Here is a 19119-nt window from a genome sequence, read left to right on the forward strand (position 1 = left end):
TTATATAGATACCGTTCATCTGTCGACTAGATTTTTTGCACAAAGTAGGTATTATAATCACTATGGACTCGCCTATACCAGCTATTATACTTATTTTACTTTAATCTATGTACAATATTGTGATAATTTTTGTCGAATGTTAAATCGTAAATAAATATTGCGTTAGATCTACATAAATCATATTTTCTTTCACGTCATCATTACATTAATGTACATTTACAGTAACATTGGTACTCTTACAACTTAACATCTATTTAATGACTCTATACTCATAGTATGTATATTTACAGTAATGTACCTCGTCAGTGTAAGGCATTAAAACGTTCTCTTGTGCTCAGAATGTCCAGTTACACGAATAATTATGTACAAATATTTTTTTTACAATCTCTAGACAAACAGTACGACCACGAACTCGATACATAAATGTCTTACACAGTAACAAAACATCAAAATAGGATAAATAGCACACTTTTAAATAGGTACAGTGGCAAAATACTTAAAGATACATTGAAATAAAGTGAGGCTATTTTACTTTGTATAAATGCGTTTCTTATTATCTGTCAATCCCGCGGCACACTTGGTCTCTACACAACTTTGTTGAATGTCCGGAAAGTTTGCATGTTACGGTCACAGCTCGCGCTTGACTACCAATTCGAGAGGCTGTGCCGCCAGCGCGTGGGGCTGATAGAGAGGTGCGGGCGGTGGGTGTGGGGCGTGCGGGGGGTGCGGGGCGGGGTGCGGCGGAGCGGGCGCGGGCGGGGCGCCGTGCGCGTGCGCCGGCGGTGGCCGCCGCTAGGGGAAGGCTCGCGGAGAGTAGTGGTGAGCCTCTCCTAACCAAGAGTCCGGCGACGGTGGGAAGTCGGGGTACCCTCCCGCCGCTGGAGACGATGAACTACTCAGATCCGACGCCCCTCCCGCACCTCCCGCACCACCGATACCTGCTCCACTCATTGCTTGACCTGGGGACATAAAAATATGTTAGGGATCGACTACAGCACTCCTAAACTAACGGAGACGATTCTATGAGAAAAATGAGAAAGAATGAAATGAAGGAGGAAATTACTATCTGAATAGTCTATCACATCACTGACTAAGTTTTATACCTATATTAGTGTAGACCAGATGATCTGGTGGGTAGTGGTAGTGCGGGTGCGGGGGCGAGTGTGCGCGCAGGTAGGGCGGCGTGGCGGCGTAGCGCGCACCGCCGGCCGCCGCGCCGCCGCCCGCCGGCGAGCCTTCCTCGCCGCCCAGAGCCACCGTGCTGTAGCTGTCGTTACTCAACTCTGCCGTACAATACAACAGCTTTTTTAACTTCATGCAGAAATAATGACAACGAAACAACGTTTCGAAGACTGTCTAGTTTATTACGTTAAGAAAACATATACATAGTTTGAAAAAATGTTTTTATAGTAGTGTGTAATGTGGATCCACTCATGTTTTAGTAAGTTCTGTAAAATTCGAAAGCTTTTGATACTAATAAAATAATTACCACTATAATTGAAGTTTAGTGACTTCTTCAAAGTTAAGTGAAACAACAAATTAGTTAATTATCAAAAGTTGGGGTCTTTACCGTGATGACTGAAGGAGTCCAGGTCGATCTTCAGTTCGTCCTTGTCAAGCAACCGGTCGTGTCTCGGGGAGCCGCTACCACTCTTCATTGATCTGAAGTATTGAGACCATCTCGTGCGACCTGCGTCTTTTTTTAACCGCTTCTCTTTTGCTCGCCTGTTGGTCAATCAAATAATGTAAAATTAGAAGAAGAATATATAACTTCTTTATCTCCTAGGGTGCTCCCACACAGCAGTTTTATAACGTTAGAAACTGACTTATAACATTTGTTTTTGAACAAATTTGTTCTAAAATTTTATTAAAATGTTGTATAACGCTATATAGATACCTATAGCTAATGTTTCACTGTTGATCACATGTCTAAACTCAGTCTATGAAGTATGTATTATCTTTTATTCTACTAATAGGTAGGTGCAGATTTGAAGTTGAAGAGTTTACATGTTACTTATTAGATTTTGATATTTATTCACAACAACAAAATGAAACTTTGTTAACGAAACTTTATATTAATTAACTACACGGTACAGCTATAAGACTTTAGCTAACTACATAAATTCTTAAAAAAAACCTTTTTGTTAGTCCTGCATTAAGAATTCCCATGAATCACAATAAGAAAACACGGAAATTAGAGACAGTATAAATGTGTTTTCATATCAGGATCAATTTAACTAGATAAGATACTGCTAGACCTGTTATTTCACACCCTATTTCATCCATTATAAATGAAACAATGCAAAACTGCATTAAAACACAATATTTTGCAACCCTTATTTGCCCACCATGACGGGCACTTGGAATAATTACTGAACTTTGATTTCATAACGCTCGTTATAACGCTTCGATTACTTTCGATTTAAACAAATAATTGTGTATACGATGTATAAACAAAACACCCCAGTCGCATGTTTTGCGTGTGTTGTTATTAGCGAAGCGGCGGGGCGCCGGTCGGGCTTTCAACAAAGAGCTTGATTAATTAAAGTGCCTCCGCCCAGTCCGCTGGGAGCTGAGCGCGTGCTGCCATATACCTCACTAGGATTATTGATACATTGTCCCGAATTACCTACTGTCTCGCACTCAGTAACTGTAATCTACAAAATATTATTTTTTTAATTTTTATAATTAATATCTTAATAATTTAAAAATAATAATCTGATTAAACTTTCTTGTTGAAATAATTCTCGTTTAAATGGCACTGGCGATTTTTTTTAAAGACGTTATAAAACCATTTTATCTAAAAAAAAAAATTTGAAGGAAATGTTTTAATGGCATCTATATACTTTTTCAGGAATTACAGCCAGTTTTCTGAATAAAATAAAGTAGCATTTTTTCAGCTACTAATGAACAAAAAGCAATTTATACTTATTTGCATGTGTTTCATTATCATGCGATGGTTTAGTTTATACCAAAATTAAGCTGTGGTTAATCAACCATAAAAACTACGATATTATCACCATTTAGAATGATTTTTTTCGGTTTCTGATTATTTTAATGAGAATAAAATATATTACCACAGCCTACCTATATGTTACTAATTAACCACTTAGAGTTAGCACGAGTGACCTATATGAAATTGTGACACCTTCCTAAGATAATCCATTACTAATTTAAAAATCAACCATGAATCCGAAACGTAAATAATTTAATTACTTAAAAACCTCCTTTATAAGCAATACTGGCCAATTAATCATCAAAAAATATGAACCGCCACTTAACCAATAAAAAAAATAAAAGAAAAAAGTTTTAATGGCATCTCTCATATTTTTCAACGATCAACAGCCAGGATTCTATGAAAATTAAAGCAACCTTTTTCATTGACATTATGGACAGATTTTTCCATCGTCAAGTATTTTTCATCAACGAAAATTGATTGATTTATTGACGAAATAGGCAAAATTGACGAAAATAGATTGATTAACCAAAAATATTTGGCAGATATTTTTGGTAAAATATTAAATGGTCAGTGTAACAGTGTATGTATGTATTTTATTCTCCTAGATTGTAGTAGCGTATTGACATTTACCACAACGCCAAATTAAAGTTTATTATTATATGTAGTCCATGAGAGATCCGCAAAATTTAAAATCAATACGCTAGTTAAAACGTGATACAATGAGCTCCAGCTTCCATGTTTAACATGAACATTGTATTGTGTTCACTTGTATTCGAGCACATAAAGTAAAGAAGCCGAGCATTGTGATATCGCGTTCAGGTTTACGAGGCGAGGCCGACGTGCAGGGCGTGACCGCTGCCGTGACTGCGGCCATTCGCGCGCAACACAACATAGTTCCGCGACTATGCTTACAAACATGCCAACAAACATCAAGAATAGACACACACAATGCGCAAATATCGAAGGCTACCTTTTGTCCAACACAATACGACCATCTAAAACTACTTGTGTAGAGAATTCAGATATTTAAAACTGTTAACTCAGTATTCCGCCGTTTGTAGGTCGATTGCATATAATTGCGAGTCACGCCTCGGGATTTCTCTTAAATACCGAACCAATTCCACAGGTGTAATTTCAGGTACAAGTTTATTTCACTCACTTGCACCGGCGTTTGCTCATTTATCATTGAAATTTATGGAGCCCTACCTTCATCAAGTAGAAGGAGCGGACAATGATTGATTACGGCGATACTTAATGACTTAATCTTATAATGTTCAGTCTTGGAAGCCAGCACTGGGTAGAGATACCTAAGTATAACGTGGTAGGTGGATGTTTTATTTTCATCTAGTTATCGTCACATAAATTTTACTGTACATTTTATTGTTCAGCTCCGTTTGCTCATAAAAGCTCTAATCTCTCTTTACGTCTTGTTAAATCACTTGACCATTTCAAAATCATTTCGTTAACTTGTTCTGTGCAGTGTGAGTATGTGCTCCCGAGCAAGATTGATTACAGATATCGACTGTTCTGGTTTATTTGGTACGGTTAAAGAGGCGTTACTTAGGTTTGCATATCTAATTGTTTTGAAACTAAAGAAATAAATGTCAATAAAGGAATATTTATAAGACCAAGAATAATTTATGGTATATAAATAGATTGTTTGTGGTTAATTTCCATAATAGTTTCACTCATGTAATTACTTGCATACAAGGTGAGCGATTAGATCTGGTTATGTAGAGCATTTGAGGCAATCATTTTAACAATACAATTTTCTTAACCTGAAAAACTTTGTACAGGGTCTGTATCAAATCAGATATCATTATGTTAGCGCGCTAATTGTTTTCTGAAAACATAGGTAGTAGGAACCTAAGTAATCAGTTTGTTCACGCACCTGAAAAACAGCAGAGTGCAGCCAAAACGCATATACCTACATAGGAGGCACTGAGACGTATAATTTCAAAAATTAATAATAAATATATAACTGACCTATTTTGAAACCAGACTTGCACGACGCGCATGTCTAGGCCGGTGTCGTGCGCTAGTTGCTCGCGCACGTGTCGCGCTGGCTTCGGACTGCTGCTGTAAGCGTTTTTCAACGTCTCCAGCTGCTTCGCCGTGATCGTCGTCCGCGGCCTTTTACTCGCCGCGTCGCCGTCTAATGATCCTTCACCACCTGACAGAAGAAAATTCAAATATGAGCGAAAAATTGTTGGTCACTTTTGAGTTGTCACGGTGGTCGTCTTATAGCCGTGCTCATAGGTAAAATATGGATGTCTTAACGATAACTAACTTGACAAATGCATGAATGGCGCATACTTTTTTAATTTATGGCTACAGTTCTTTGCGAGTAGCCTCACAACTTGTGATCAACCCTCAAGTTCTATGTGAAAGTGCAATAGTGTTCCCACCGTACCTTTCGCTCTCGCCGCTTCATAGTCAGGTTTGCAAACGAGTTTTCCATCCTCCATGAGGTAGAACTCGTCGCCAGTGTTGAGCGTCCTCGCGCAGGCGGCGCACGCGAAGCACCTGAGGTGGTAGACATGCGCCTGCGCTCGTCTCACCACCTGCGTCGGTGGTATGCCCTGCCCGCAGCCCGCGCACTTGGTGCCGAACCGCCTAGGACAACAGCCGCAACAACAACAACATTATCAACGTGTTTGACACTATCATCCACTCATATCCACTAATATTGATTCCGACGGCTATTTCAAACTGAAAAATGTGTTTTTTTTTCGATAGCATAGAAGTGTACAATTATGATATTTTTTCTGACGGGCGTCTTTGTTTAAATAAAAAGAAAAAAAATGTGAAAAAAAGGAATAATTAATTAAACGTCATCAATTTGACCAATGACATCAAACAAATACATCAGTAAAGTTATTATCGCAAAAGAAAAGAATTGATACTAACTACTACTATTGGTAGAGTGTGTTTTGTGTTTAAGTTGTAGTCAAAAATTTAATGCATTTTTGCATGTTTATGTTAGTTATTTTTTATTTTAGTTGAACTTAGATATAGACTTAAAACTGTTTAAATTGATTAACAGAATTTAAAGAGTAAACGAACTCTACCTTGACCATGAAATGGTTAAACGCAGATAGATAATCATAGTGTGCACAACAATTATGCTCTTGCAACACATACTTTACAAATAATGCTAATGAGGCTTACTTGAAGAAGTCGTCGGTGCAATAAAGCTGGTTGTTTCTCGCGAAGCACTTCCCAGAGAGCATTGCGCGGCACTCGACGCAGCGCAGGCAGCCCGCGTGCCACGTGCGGTCCGACACCTTCAGCACGTAGCGGTCCACTATCATCTCGTGACAACCCCCGCATTTCGGGATACTGGCTGCAACATACACATAATGAGTATTTTAAGTCGATGGTAAATACAGATCTAGAGGTAGACAAGTTCTAGATAAAGATACGGCTGAAACGACGCAACACCTGTTTGCTACAGATCTTTTTTTACCCCTTCGTTAGTGGTCAACCTAGTGTCAAAGTGGTTCAAGCCGCCCGAAGGCCTTTGACGTGGCTTTTTACCCCTGACTTTTGACCAGTCGGTTTCTCAAAATACATATGTTTTTGGCACATATTTTCTTACAAATTGTATAATTTACGGTGACTAGCTTGATGAACTCCCGTGCACCATATTAAATACTTGTAAAAGTAGCTTAGAGCTACATATGTAAGTATTATTACTGCGTTAAATTAGTTCCCCGCTATCATTGGAAAATATATGATAACGATGAAACAAAAAAAAAACTAGCAGTAGAAGTATTTCTCCTATGCGACCAATGAATTATAAGGTAATAAATGCATGTCGTGTCTGCTTAAAGAAATTGCTGCACTTCTTTGTTTTCTTTTTAAAAGAATCTTGTACCATTACTTATCCGAATAAATCTTTAATATCAAGACGACGGTTTTTCATCAAATGCTTTGTGGCTTGTTGCTTGCTTTTCTTAACTATTCACATATATTATATTATATTATTAATATAATGAAAATGGACCAAATGAATATTTAGAGGCTCGCACCAGTTTAGTTTCAGTGGACGCGACCGGGCAACACATTGAAATATTGAAAATATCATGTTTTGTCAACATTTTCTTACTTTTGAGGTAAATAAAGACAAAATGTACCAAAGGTAAAAATCTAAATTAAAAATAATTACAAAACATTTGACGTTTACCAATAAAAGTTGGTAAATCTTGTATTAAATGGATGTTTTTAAGAATGTACCATGAATTATAATTTAACTAGTAATGTATTACAAATCATTACACTGATGTGATAGTAACATCTGCGTGGAAGATGTTTAAAATCATAAATATTAGAAACTCTTTAAATAAAAGCTGGTGAATATTCTTAAAATAATGAGAAGGATGCCTTTAATTAAAATAAAAAAGTAAAAAAAAGAAAAAATTTAATGGCGTTTGATATTTTTTTGACGCGAAATGGTCAGTAATATTTTTAAATAAATAAGGAAGTCAATGCGACCTCATTTAAATAATTGATGAATTTTACAAATTATATCGATTTTTATTTTAATGTTTGTTTCTTAATAGGTCTAAAATTCAAAAATAATGTTTGCCTGACCCGTTGGCCGGTATAATGTTTGTTTGATTTGAATTTTATATAAGAGTATTTTGAATTTGTTAATATAGTGATTTTTTTTGTTAAAAAAAACATGTTTATTGTGCATCGATTGAAAAGATTGAATTGAAGAGCTTGTATTTCTAAGTTACTCGAGCATATTTTATAAAACACTACTATTTTGATTGCGTTATGATTTTCAATGTCACGTTGTTATAATATTGAAAAACCTTAAAAATCTTTGATTTAGCATTCAAAGTACTATGAAAATCATATATGGTTCTGTCTATTTGTTATTTATCTGTAATGTAAACAAAAAGAATAGCAAGCGTGGGGCATTGTCATGAATATGATATAAATAATATTAAAATCTAAGTATACTCTCCCGGTAGTTTTGGCTATAAAGCATTTTATTGATTGAAACCAATTACTAAACACATAATTTTGTAATAACAACAAAATCCTAAAATAAGACGATTTAATTGAAATTATTAAAAAATATCTTTTACCCGATTTGAGCGGCGCACTAAAGTATGAATTACAACCACTGAATTTCATAGTAATTATGAGTATAGTTTACGGATTGCCATTACTTATTACAATATTACAATAGTATTGTTATACAATTAAGACGGTTTTACCTACAAGCTCCAAATACATAATTATATAATTTACACGCGTATTGTTTCCAATGGATTTTATTCTGCCATATCATCCACGCTTGTTTTTTATGATTTCAAATAATTCGATACGCATTATGATTTTTGATAAATATATTTTATGGTTACAGTCTGATATAATTATACGTAGGTACCTGTGTACTAAATCCAATATTGGTAGGAATATGATATTGGGTGCATGTTATTGTTCCTGCCCGAACTGTTAATAAAAGGTAAAATCCAATTTTAGGAGTTAGGACCTATATGAAATGTTTTTATTAATATTCCTTTAAATAAGTTCCTTTCAAATAAAAATATATATAAAAATCATAAACATGTATATGTATGTAACGATAGTTTTTTCGGTTTCGGTTCGGTTATTATACAGAACACTGATAAGGTTATAAAACACACTTAAGGTGAAACAACTTACAGATAATATACCTACCTATAAATATATTTCAATACCTATATTTCGAGATCTAGTAGCGATCTGAAATTTGTGTTTAACGACGATGGTAATCTCGTAGTTTAGAAAAAGGTTTAACACAAGCTGTTTCGAGATGTATTTATATATTATTTTTTTCATGCGTCGCAATGCTGCGCTTCAATAGTCTTTAAAAATATTTTTATGAGTATCCATTTTTAATTTAACATTGAGGTTTTTTGTTGATCACAGACGTCTATCCGAGGACAGGTTATTGAGTTATTATTGACGTGGCTTCTCGTTGGATTGATATTGTTATTTATGTAAACACTATTTGGTATTTTTGTTTACAACTCTTGAAGGAATTTCATTAAACGTATTAAGCAGACTAGCCTGGATACAAAACTCTGGCTTTCCACATTACTTCATTATAGACAATTTATATTCACGGCTCGTTCACCACACGCCCCCAAAATTAAAATAAACATACCAGACCATTAGGGTACACAAAAATATCACGGCACGCTAAGAGAGTAACACTGGCACACGCAAATAACACACATTACGTACATAGGAATACTTCAGGCAAATGTTCGAGTTGTATCGGCGGCACTCGCATGTCCTCGAGGTCGGCATCCTCTGCGCCCGGGTACATCATGGCCCCCAGCATGGTATCGCGCGGCCGCCCCGGGCCGCTCCGTCCGGCGCACTGCCGCCACCCCGCCGCGCATCCCCCAACCCTCTTATCACCGAACCCACGCCATTGGCCGCCGTCACCGCGGTGATAACAAGCACCACGCCCACCGACCAATCCACACGAGCAACGGGTACACCCATCGATCGATTGTAAAAAGAATTTTCGCAGCATTTCCCACCGATATTGAACACTTTACATCGTTCAAGTGTTTACAGATGAGCGCAGCTACACCGCTTTACTTTTTATCCACCATTCTTTTATTTCAACAAAGGATTAAAGGGTAAAGTAGTATGGATTTCATGAAACCGTAACATTTGCACTTTTATTTTGCTTGTAGACGTTTTATGAAAATGAAGTGGTACGCGGTGTTTACCTACGAGGAAGATAGAACCGCACGACCATCCGTAGCATCTTCGTAGCATTCCTCGAGAAATGTAAATATTATATTATGTATTATAAATTTTAGGTAGGATGCTTTGACTTTTTACTATTCCGTGTGATACTTAAATATTTAATCTATCTTAAGTCACGTTTTCATAATAAAAATAGTTTTAAATGATTTTTACCATCCAACTTTATAAAGATGAATTCAAGCTCGACAGTAATAAAATCCATGCATAATTAAAGTACTCATCTCCTCATCATTCCCTACAATTGCACAGTAAACGACTAAACTACACAGTAGTTGGCAGTCCTTAGGCCTTAGAAGCGAGTAGAGTCGAATAAAATTTCCTGCACATAACTTATTGATACAAAAATCATAATTTATTGCCGATACATATAAAATAAACATCCACAAACAACCAACGAAAGTATTAATTTCGACTCAGTTTATAACTCGATATTTGTGACTTTATAAAATAGTTATCAAGCCTTTTATTCATTACTCCCATGTTTGCACCCACCTCTCTGTCTATCTCAGACCATTTTCTAACTATATACGTCTTGAAGTTTCCCACAATTTGGAGATAGCGTAATTGCACAAGGATGGGCACATAGTTACGATAAATGTTGATTTGGATTTTGTCTATTTAGTCTGCTCTCCTCGTCATAACTTTTTAACACCCCTTTCAGGTAATAACCCTTAGGGAAAATGGTCAGAAGAAAATAGTTATACATGTCATGCAATATGCAAAATTCGATCAAATCGAAAATATGATCTAACATAATTTTAATTGTGTCTGTTTGAAACATTCTATTAACGTATTTTATGTTTTCCTTTGTATACATTACAACAATATGCTCGTAGTTTAGACGTAGCTTTTTTTAATGGAATTTGTGTAAATATAATAGACTGAAGATCCTTCAATGTAAATTAATTGAACAAATAGGTAGTACTAACGCTTATGTTCAACTGGCTACCTGCGTATAAACGTCGTCGCATAATCCCTTGGACAGTGCACACTACACACCCCATTACTTCCCATGGGTGTCGTGTGTAAGTGCGCCACTAAGTCCGCTTACACACGTTCTCAGATTCTCCAACGATATAGATTCCTTTTTGCAAACCATTTAGGTATAGGTAAATCAAAGAAAATGTTGACATTAGAAAATTCTGGGTAGAAATTGAAAGTAAAAGATAAATAATGTTAGAGTATCATAACTGAAATCCTACAGGTAAATGTAGTAACTTAACATCACTTAAAATGTTAAATAGTGTAGATTGTTGCTTCAAACAAAGCTTCATTCTTATTTTTAAAACGGCCTTTTAACAAAATATTGCACTCTTTTTTTCTTGTTTTTCAGCGAATCTGAAATTCCATACCCAATTTTTGTCACAATCAAAGCGAAGTATATTATTTTTAGGAAAACCTTAAAAACTACTTGTACGATGTTGATGAAATGAAGAAGTATCAGCTTTCAAATAGTAGTTCTCAAGCAGTTAGTCGATTCATAAAAGTTCTCGTAAATATAATACTGATTATCGTTAACAGATAAAGTTAACTTGCTGTTAAATCGTATAAACTGCGGTGGAAACGACAACTTTGAGACATTTGCAAACATAACTTTAACTGGCTCAGCATAATCCATTCTGGCTATTTTATGGTGCGACGATACTATAAATACTCAATATGAATCGTCGGCTCAATCCGGTCTAGGCCGTGGTCAAGCGTGACCCGCGCGTAGTTGTGCTACGATAAATTATACAAGTGAACGCGAGGCACGGGCGTGTGCAACTTTACGACGAAATAAATCACGGCTTAGCGTCACTCCTACCACCCTAAACGACTGCGCGGAGCCAGGTTACAAGGTTATACATTATGAAACGTGCGCTCGGCTTAATTCAATTTCGAGTCGCCGATGCTTACGGCCAGTGGGTCAGCATTATATTTTATAAATAGCACCATTCATAAAGTGCCGTTGCTAAAGTGTTATTTTCCAATGCAAAATTTTTTCGTCCATGCAATTTCTTTTTTGGGGAAATTTTGCAATATTTTTTCTCTGCTAGCTATGCATCCCTCGTTTGTGTAAGCCAAGCTTTCAACTAGGTAGCTCAACCTACATCGACTTTTTTTACATACCATAGAGCATTTGCCTTGTGGGTATAACAAAAAAAAACAATTTACAATAGGAACCCGATCTAAAAATATTTTTATGAATTTTAAACGTAGCAGTAAGCTGGGAGGCACTTTGTTCATAAATTGTGTGGGGCGCGGTCGCGTGCGTTCCCAGCGCTCCCAGGGGCACCGGCGCGTGCGCGGGCCCTGCGGTAATTGACGGTTACGTACGCGAGTACTACCCGCACTGTTGGTGCTTCTTTCCCTTCAATCTGCACATCGGATGCGACAGCCGCGAACTCGCTCGGAAACACCAGGGAAACATTTGGCTTCTTCAGAAATCCCCTTGTTAGATATTATTATGCTTATAAAACATGAAGTAGTTCCTGCGTTAATAGGATTTTGTTTTGGTGATTATCAATTTCTAAAGTAACATTAATTGACTTTTTGGGGTTTAAGTGATAATTATTTATATACGTTATTTCTTTAATGAAGTGAGGACCAAGGTCTAAAATTCAAACCAAGGTTTAAAACAAAATATGATATGCAGATGATTATGTTGCTGCTTGTACCACATTAACTCTATTAATATAAAAAAATCAATAAGTCGCGCTGCCGAAACAAATACTAAAATATCCAAGTAGGTATTATAATTATTCTGTTACGTTATTTGACACACATCAGATCTTGTGTTATCATGTGAGATTATACTATCCCTAATTTGGTATCTCGCACGCGTGCCGGTGTACCGCGGTGCAACGGTGTCCAGTTTCTATGGGAAACTGTCAACTATTGGACCATGTCATATTCCCAGGGTCATTTAACAAATATTGACGATCGATTGTAGGCAATTTGTAAACTAAATATAGTCGTTTGACGTGAAGATAGGTATAAAATAAAATATGTAGAGCCGCGTCGTCTCTTATCCTCGTTTAATTAGTTTTCATTAAGCACATACTTTTCTAAGTTAACGTTGTCCCTTTGACTGGGACTTCACAAGCTAAGAAAAGTAGAATACCTATTTAGACCATGTAAATTTCGCAGCCATAATAACATTTTAAAGATCATTTGTAATGTAGTTGTAGTAGGCTCTAGTTCGGCTTAGTTATACTTTCGTACGGGGCGACGGTATCATAAGAATATAGTTGCTGGCATAACATTTTGATGCAAAATTAAATTTAAAATTTAAATAAAATATAAGCGCCTAACAAAATTATTATGAATAATGGGATCGACGTGGCACAGTGAAGTAGAGTCAGCCGTGATCCCGCCTCTCCAAAACGACGCTTTAATTTGATAATGTCTGCTTGATCTGATTACGACGGAACCGAAAAATTATATCGTTCCGTAATTAGGTTAAAATGCAATTTAGAGATGCGCCGCGGGCGGCACGCGCCACCGAAACACTTTTATGGTATAGCAGCTGGGCGCTACCCTACTAGCCTGCCGACGTCAAGTCGGGATCATATACGATGATAACTAGAGATGTGACTGATTGCTTATTGTTGTTTTTATACTGACACAGTTGATGGCTGTTGTTTTATGACGAAGATATGTATGTGCTGGAACGAGATTCGTTTATGACGTGTCTTGTCTATATGTTGCGATTTGCTGTTGATCATCGCCGTGCGAGACTTTTTATGTTAGGCGCTAACAACAATCCTCTTGTATTACGAGTATTCAAAATTTGCCCATATGCATAGCTATATACTATGTATACTTAATACACAGAATTGACAATAAATAATGCTTATTTAATTAATTCCTAACTTTATTAAGCGTGTGTCCTTCTGTATATTTTAACGTACAATATAATATCTTAATCATAGGTAAATCAAAAATGCTAAAAAGCATAAAATCAGAACTAACAATATAAACTTAGCAGACTGTCATCGCCCCTTCAAAACGCGAGTACCCCTCTTATTAAAATTAATAAGTGAGCCCTTCGGCTGCATAATGACCGGCTTGTGTCAATAAAGATGTAATATATTTGACAAACAACGTAAACCAGATCATGGTTAACATTTGGTGGCCGGAAAGTTTGCGGGTTTCCGCAATGTTTGGCCCTGATGATGCACCATAATATCTGTTATTCTAACATCTTCGAAAAGGTTCATCCTTAAGAGCTAACATAATAATAAATCTGCTTCACATCTAGGCGCTCTAATGCTACCAAAAAATGTAAAACACGCTCATTCATCAGAAATAATCAATCATTAATCTAATTGCCTCTGTACTTTGTATGATCTAATTTTTTTGCGAAAACTCTGAAACCATAGTATTGGATTCTACCACAGTCCTATTGAGACGACTAAGTAAGCAGATGAATATCAAAACGTACTCTTAAGTGACTCTTCACTTTGTATTGAAGCACGTACTTAGATTCTTTGATGTTTGTTTGCTTACCGCTACAATCCCCTCAGAGGGTGACCATGGAAGGGGCACGGTGTTTGCTAAATAAATATTTTTAATAAATGCACTTGAATTATTTGTCTAATAATTCATTATGGCAGGATATATTTGCGGTTCTGTCATGATTTAATTATTTAACATCATCTCATTTGAACTCACTGTGGCGAAGACTCTAATGTTATGCTTAAACCGATAGCAAAATGTAGAGTCTTTTAGAGAGATGTTAAAGTACCTACCTTGCCATAGGTCATATTAGGGATTTTTTAATTTATATTATTGTGCTGCTTTGGTGCTACATGCGAACTATTTAGATCTTTTTTTAATAATATGTGATGACAGAACAACAGGTTTTGGAATTAATAACTTTTTACGGAACGATTTTTTTACTGAAGAAATACGCAGAAAAATAGTACTTAAACTGTCAATTCACAACAAGATAAGCATTAACTCTACACTAACACTTAACTGCAAATATATATACTTCTCAAATAGCTTCGCCATGCATAAAACATAATACCTACTAGCTACTTTATTCCGTCGTTCCACCGCGCTGAAACATAAGTGCCTATTCTGTTAAGCACTGGGAATCAAATTGCAAGTAGTAAGAACACGTCGGTATGTTATTGTTTACTCGGTTTTGTCGCTTAATGAGGTTGGATAGGAAAAGGAAAAAAAATAAACAAATGCAGGAATATTTTTAACTTTTTAACACAACCTCATTAACCCACAATGCGAGCGTGGCGAAGTCGCCGCCGCGTCGGGCTCCGATGGCAGAAATTGAATCTCAGACGCATGCCGACTTCGCTCCCTTGCGTTTAGTTATGCTGCTATGCAATGCGCCTTAACTGTTAAACATAAACATCTAACAGTGTGTAAATACTATAATCTAGGTTATTATACCTTTAGAACAGTTTATTGATTAGAAAATATGTTTTTCACGTTATGACTCTATTTTTAAAAGCAGTACGTACAAACGACATACAACGCAAATACTACAATGCTTATAGCTCCCAACAGACGAACAGCTGACTATAATCACGATTCGATTCAGTTATTTAGAATCCATGATGCTCTTCATAGATCATTACACTGCATTAACTGGTTTGCACAATAAATGTACCGTTAAATTCGTTACTTCCTTAAATTTTTTGTTACTTGACAAAAAATGACCGTAACTTGTAGTTTCTGTAAAAGTTAGTATTTTTTGTCCTCTGATCAGTACGACCAGTGCCGGGTACCACTGTGCAAAAAATGTAAACAAACTTTCATGGAACTCGATTGAGTAGTTTTTCAGCAAGTGTTTTAAAGTTAAATTTAAACTTTTTAACAAAACATGTAGTTTGAAAAATATTACTATTGACATTGTGTTATTACCGAAAATAAATGTAATTTAGATTAGGCTATGTACTACTACAATAATAAGGATAACTATAAGATAAGAATTAAACTCATTATCTTTACAATAACGAAAAAACTATACAAACATGATCATTAATGTCAAAATTGGTGTTTAATTTGCGGGAAATATTACATGAGAGCTTTTTAACAAAATAGTAACAAATTAACTTTTCCTGACAGTGTGTAATAAATTAATGATGAAATAAAACGTTATGCATCTCGTAATAAAGTTTGTGTTATAATTTGTAACGAGTAGATGTGCAATTTGAAAAACTGGTTAAAATTTTAACTAACCTATAAGAGTTGTTTCACCTCCCGTTTAACACAATTATTCCAGTTACTAAAGTTACCTGTTGGAGACAGTCAGTGCAAATGTAATTAATAAGACCGAATTATAATAATTACTGGCATCAAAATTTTGATAATCGTTACCAATTAAAAAGTATTAAGAACATGACGGTCAATTAACACATACTTACTCGTAATTACATAATTTTTTTCTTTAGGTATTGCTTTATAACTTAGGTTCTCCTTCCTTGGTCATATTATACGACCTTATCAATTGATTATTTATTGGTTTTCATAGATTATTTAAGACTTAAAGTAAGGCAGATTTATTTAAGTATTGCAATGGTATCGTTAGTACGGATGCTATGAATTTAACTAAGCTACTTCAAGACTAATCCCTGGTTTCTGAGGTACGTTAAGCGATAGTTTATCTATTCAATAACGTTTAAACTCTTATAAAAAACAGTTTGATTAACCCCCGGTTACTGAGGTACATTTAACGGTAGTTTATCTATTCAATAGCGTCAAAACTCATACACGAAAAACGCTATTGAATAGATAAATTACCGGTAAATATACTCAGACACCGGGGGTAAATGAACTACCGCTAAATGTGCCTCAGAAACTGGACATAAGACAGCAATATGGGTACAACAATAACATACAGTGTGTTATTATTGTTATTTTAGTAAATATGGCCTAGTAGTCAGAGTGTCCTCGGCGGTAGACCCGACACAATTACTGTGATCGTCCTGCCCTTGTGCCTGTTGTCGTCGCGTGCTGCCCATCAGAGCGCTCTATTATGAACTAAGGTTAACGCTACAGATACATGCTCTATGATAACGTGTAAGAATAAATTTAATGTACCTAATCATTCAGTAATTACGCCTTGATGACTGCATGTAATTTGCTGTGGGTATATTTCTATTGCTAACGACGATAAAGATGAAACGAAGGCCTCATCAAACAGTGTATTATTTATCTTGAAGTAGATACTACTATAGTTATAAAGACAAGACTTTTCAAGAAATAGGTAATGATTTTATCTAAAAATGTATCAAGTTCGACAGCCTTCATTTGTAAAAAACAAACGAAGCAATATGCAGGATGCAGAATAAAAACAGAGTAATTTAAAGTCAAGCCTCAGGTTCTTCTTAAGCTTCAGTATCTAAGTATTTATTAATGTCTATAATTTTATCACTTCTTCCTATTACGTAATTTACCATTCACGAATAGCCATTTTCGGAATAATCTAAGATTGAGATCGAAGTAATCTACTGATATAGGAGTACAGAGAAGGTAAAGAGAACATTGAAAATGGCTGTTAATCAACTTACAAACACATCTATTGATTGTTAATTACTAAAATAAAGCATATTTTCCTCAGTATTACAATTATAAAACAATAATGACCGAAGGAATAATCGAATTTAAAAAAATAGAGAGTCAAGGCTTGTTATGTTTAATGGTTTGACTATGACAATGTTGTTATTAAATCATTTGTACTCCATAATACTGTTTATCACAGGGCTATTTTGCGATGAAAAAAAGGTGCAAACAGTAATCGATTTTGTTTTATTAATCGTAGGTAGTAATTATAGTCAATGTTATGAATAAATCATCTAAGGAAAACGTTATTTATTACTTTAACCTAGTTAATCGATTAGATAGGTACACTATAGTGTTATCTTGCAATAATCGCAATGAATCTTCGAAGGCGGTTGAAAAAACACATTAATGTTGTATTCTACTTTTCTATTTTCCGAGTAATATTTTTTTTTCGTTTCTGCTTTCTCTAGGTTTATACATATATAGGTTTATATATATATATCTATACTATATAGCTCTATAGGTAACAATTGTTACCTTGAACCTATAGAGTAACTCACCGTTTTGAGAATTGCCCCAATGCGTTATTATATGTATTTCTGTAAATATATAAAAATATGTTAAGTTAGCGCAGTTTAAAGTAAGTATAAACGTACTTTAAACAAGGGTAGGTATTCAACGCAGTGCCTTAAAAATATAACCCTGAAAAAATTACGACAATTTACAAATCTTGCAAAGAAATCTAAGAAATAATTGATATGACATCGCGAATAACTGCGCGTAGAAATCCTGAGTTCGATCCGCGCTCGGAACAATTGTATGTGGTTTACTCACTTTACTCTACATGTTATTGATACCAGACGATTGGATCTGACCAGCTGTGCGTTATTCGTAAAAATCCTAAAATACGGGGTTAATGGTTAGTTTCACGACTCATTGATACGTTCTCTGGTCTCTACTCCTATGGGAAGAAGGCGTGATTTTATGTATGTGTGTATGATACAGTGTCTGATAACCTATTCGGTAAATACGTAGAGTGCCACCTAATGTATTACGACTATTGTCAAAATTTCACCTGATAAAACCAGTACTTATTTACAAGGGATGGAACCGAGGCTAACCTTGGTGGTTAACACCCGCACTAAGAATAAATCTGTTGTTATATATGTATATAAAAATAATACACGCAGTATGGTAAACTATGCCCGGTATATTATATTATTATAGTTGAAGTGGGTCTCATTTATGCTATTATCTTATGTCGTCTTTGTGAAGGGCCAATTGGTCAGTAAATCAGTAGTAAGTCAGCTGGTCATTGCGGGATGATGTGGCGCGTGGCGAAGCCCCATCGCGCGGGGCTTCGCGTGACGTCAGCGCATCTGCCGGACAGATGGCGCCGCGCCCCCACACCAGATAATATCGCACCACAACATAATATACAACACGCACCGGCACAGGGAAATCAAAAACAAGTATTCGCGACTTACGTGCGTCATACTTAATCAATTTACAAGATATTTTTATTAAATTTGAGACATTGCAGTTTCTGGTTTATTCATGTTTGTTGTCGGTGTTTTATTTTAGTAGGTGAAGGTTTATTTAGATTATTGGATACTTTCGTAAATAATTCAATATTAAAATGATTTGTTTATTTAACTGCTTCACTTGTATGGGAAATTGCAGTTACTTATGTTCGTCTCGTGGTCGGCTGTAAGGCTGTAACGCCGTGTGACGTGAGCGATACGATAACTCCATTGTTTTTATGGCCGAGTTAATACGGTAATTACCGTGGTTGCCGTGGCATCGTCATAATGGTAAGTGATTTGACAGAGGAGGGACGCACGCCAGATACCATATGC

General features: G+C 35.8%; 1 protein-coding gene across 1 annotated transcript in view; it reads right to left on the reverse strand.

Moving 5' to 3' along the window:
• Positions 1–131: 131 nt before the first annotated feature.
• The window catches only part of Lim3 (Lim3 homeobox protein), a 36300-nt gene continuing 17312 nt past the window's right edge, over positions 132–19119 (reverse strand). The window contains exons 2-7 of the mRNA XM_076136247.1: positions 6131–6305; positions 5373–5575; positions 4946–5132; positions 1571–1725; positions 1104–1283; positions 132–959 (exon numbers count right to left, since the gene is read on the reverse strand). Coding sequence (XP_075992362.1) covers positions 793–959; positions 1104–1283; positions 1571–1725; positions 4946–5132; positions 5373–5575; positions 6131–6305 — 1067 coding nt within the window. The 3' untranslated portion in view covers positions 132–792. The remainder of the gene's footprint in view (positions 960–1103; positions 1284–1570; positions 1726–4945; positions 5133–5372; positions 5576–6130; positions 6306–19119) is intronic.

Source organism: Anticarsia gemmatalis, chromosome 3 (genome assembly GCF_050436995.1).
Source record: "Anticarsia gemmatalis isolate Benzon Research Colony breed Stoneville strain chromosome 3, ilAntGemm2 primary, whole genome shotgun sequence".
Taxonomy (NCBI): domain Eukaryota; kingdom Metazoa; phylum Arthropoda; class Insecta; order Lepidoptera; family Erebidae; genus Anticarsia; species Anticarsia gemmatalis.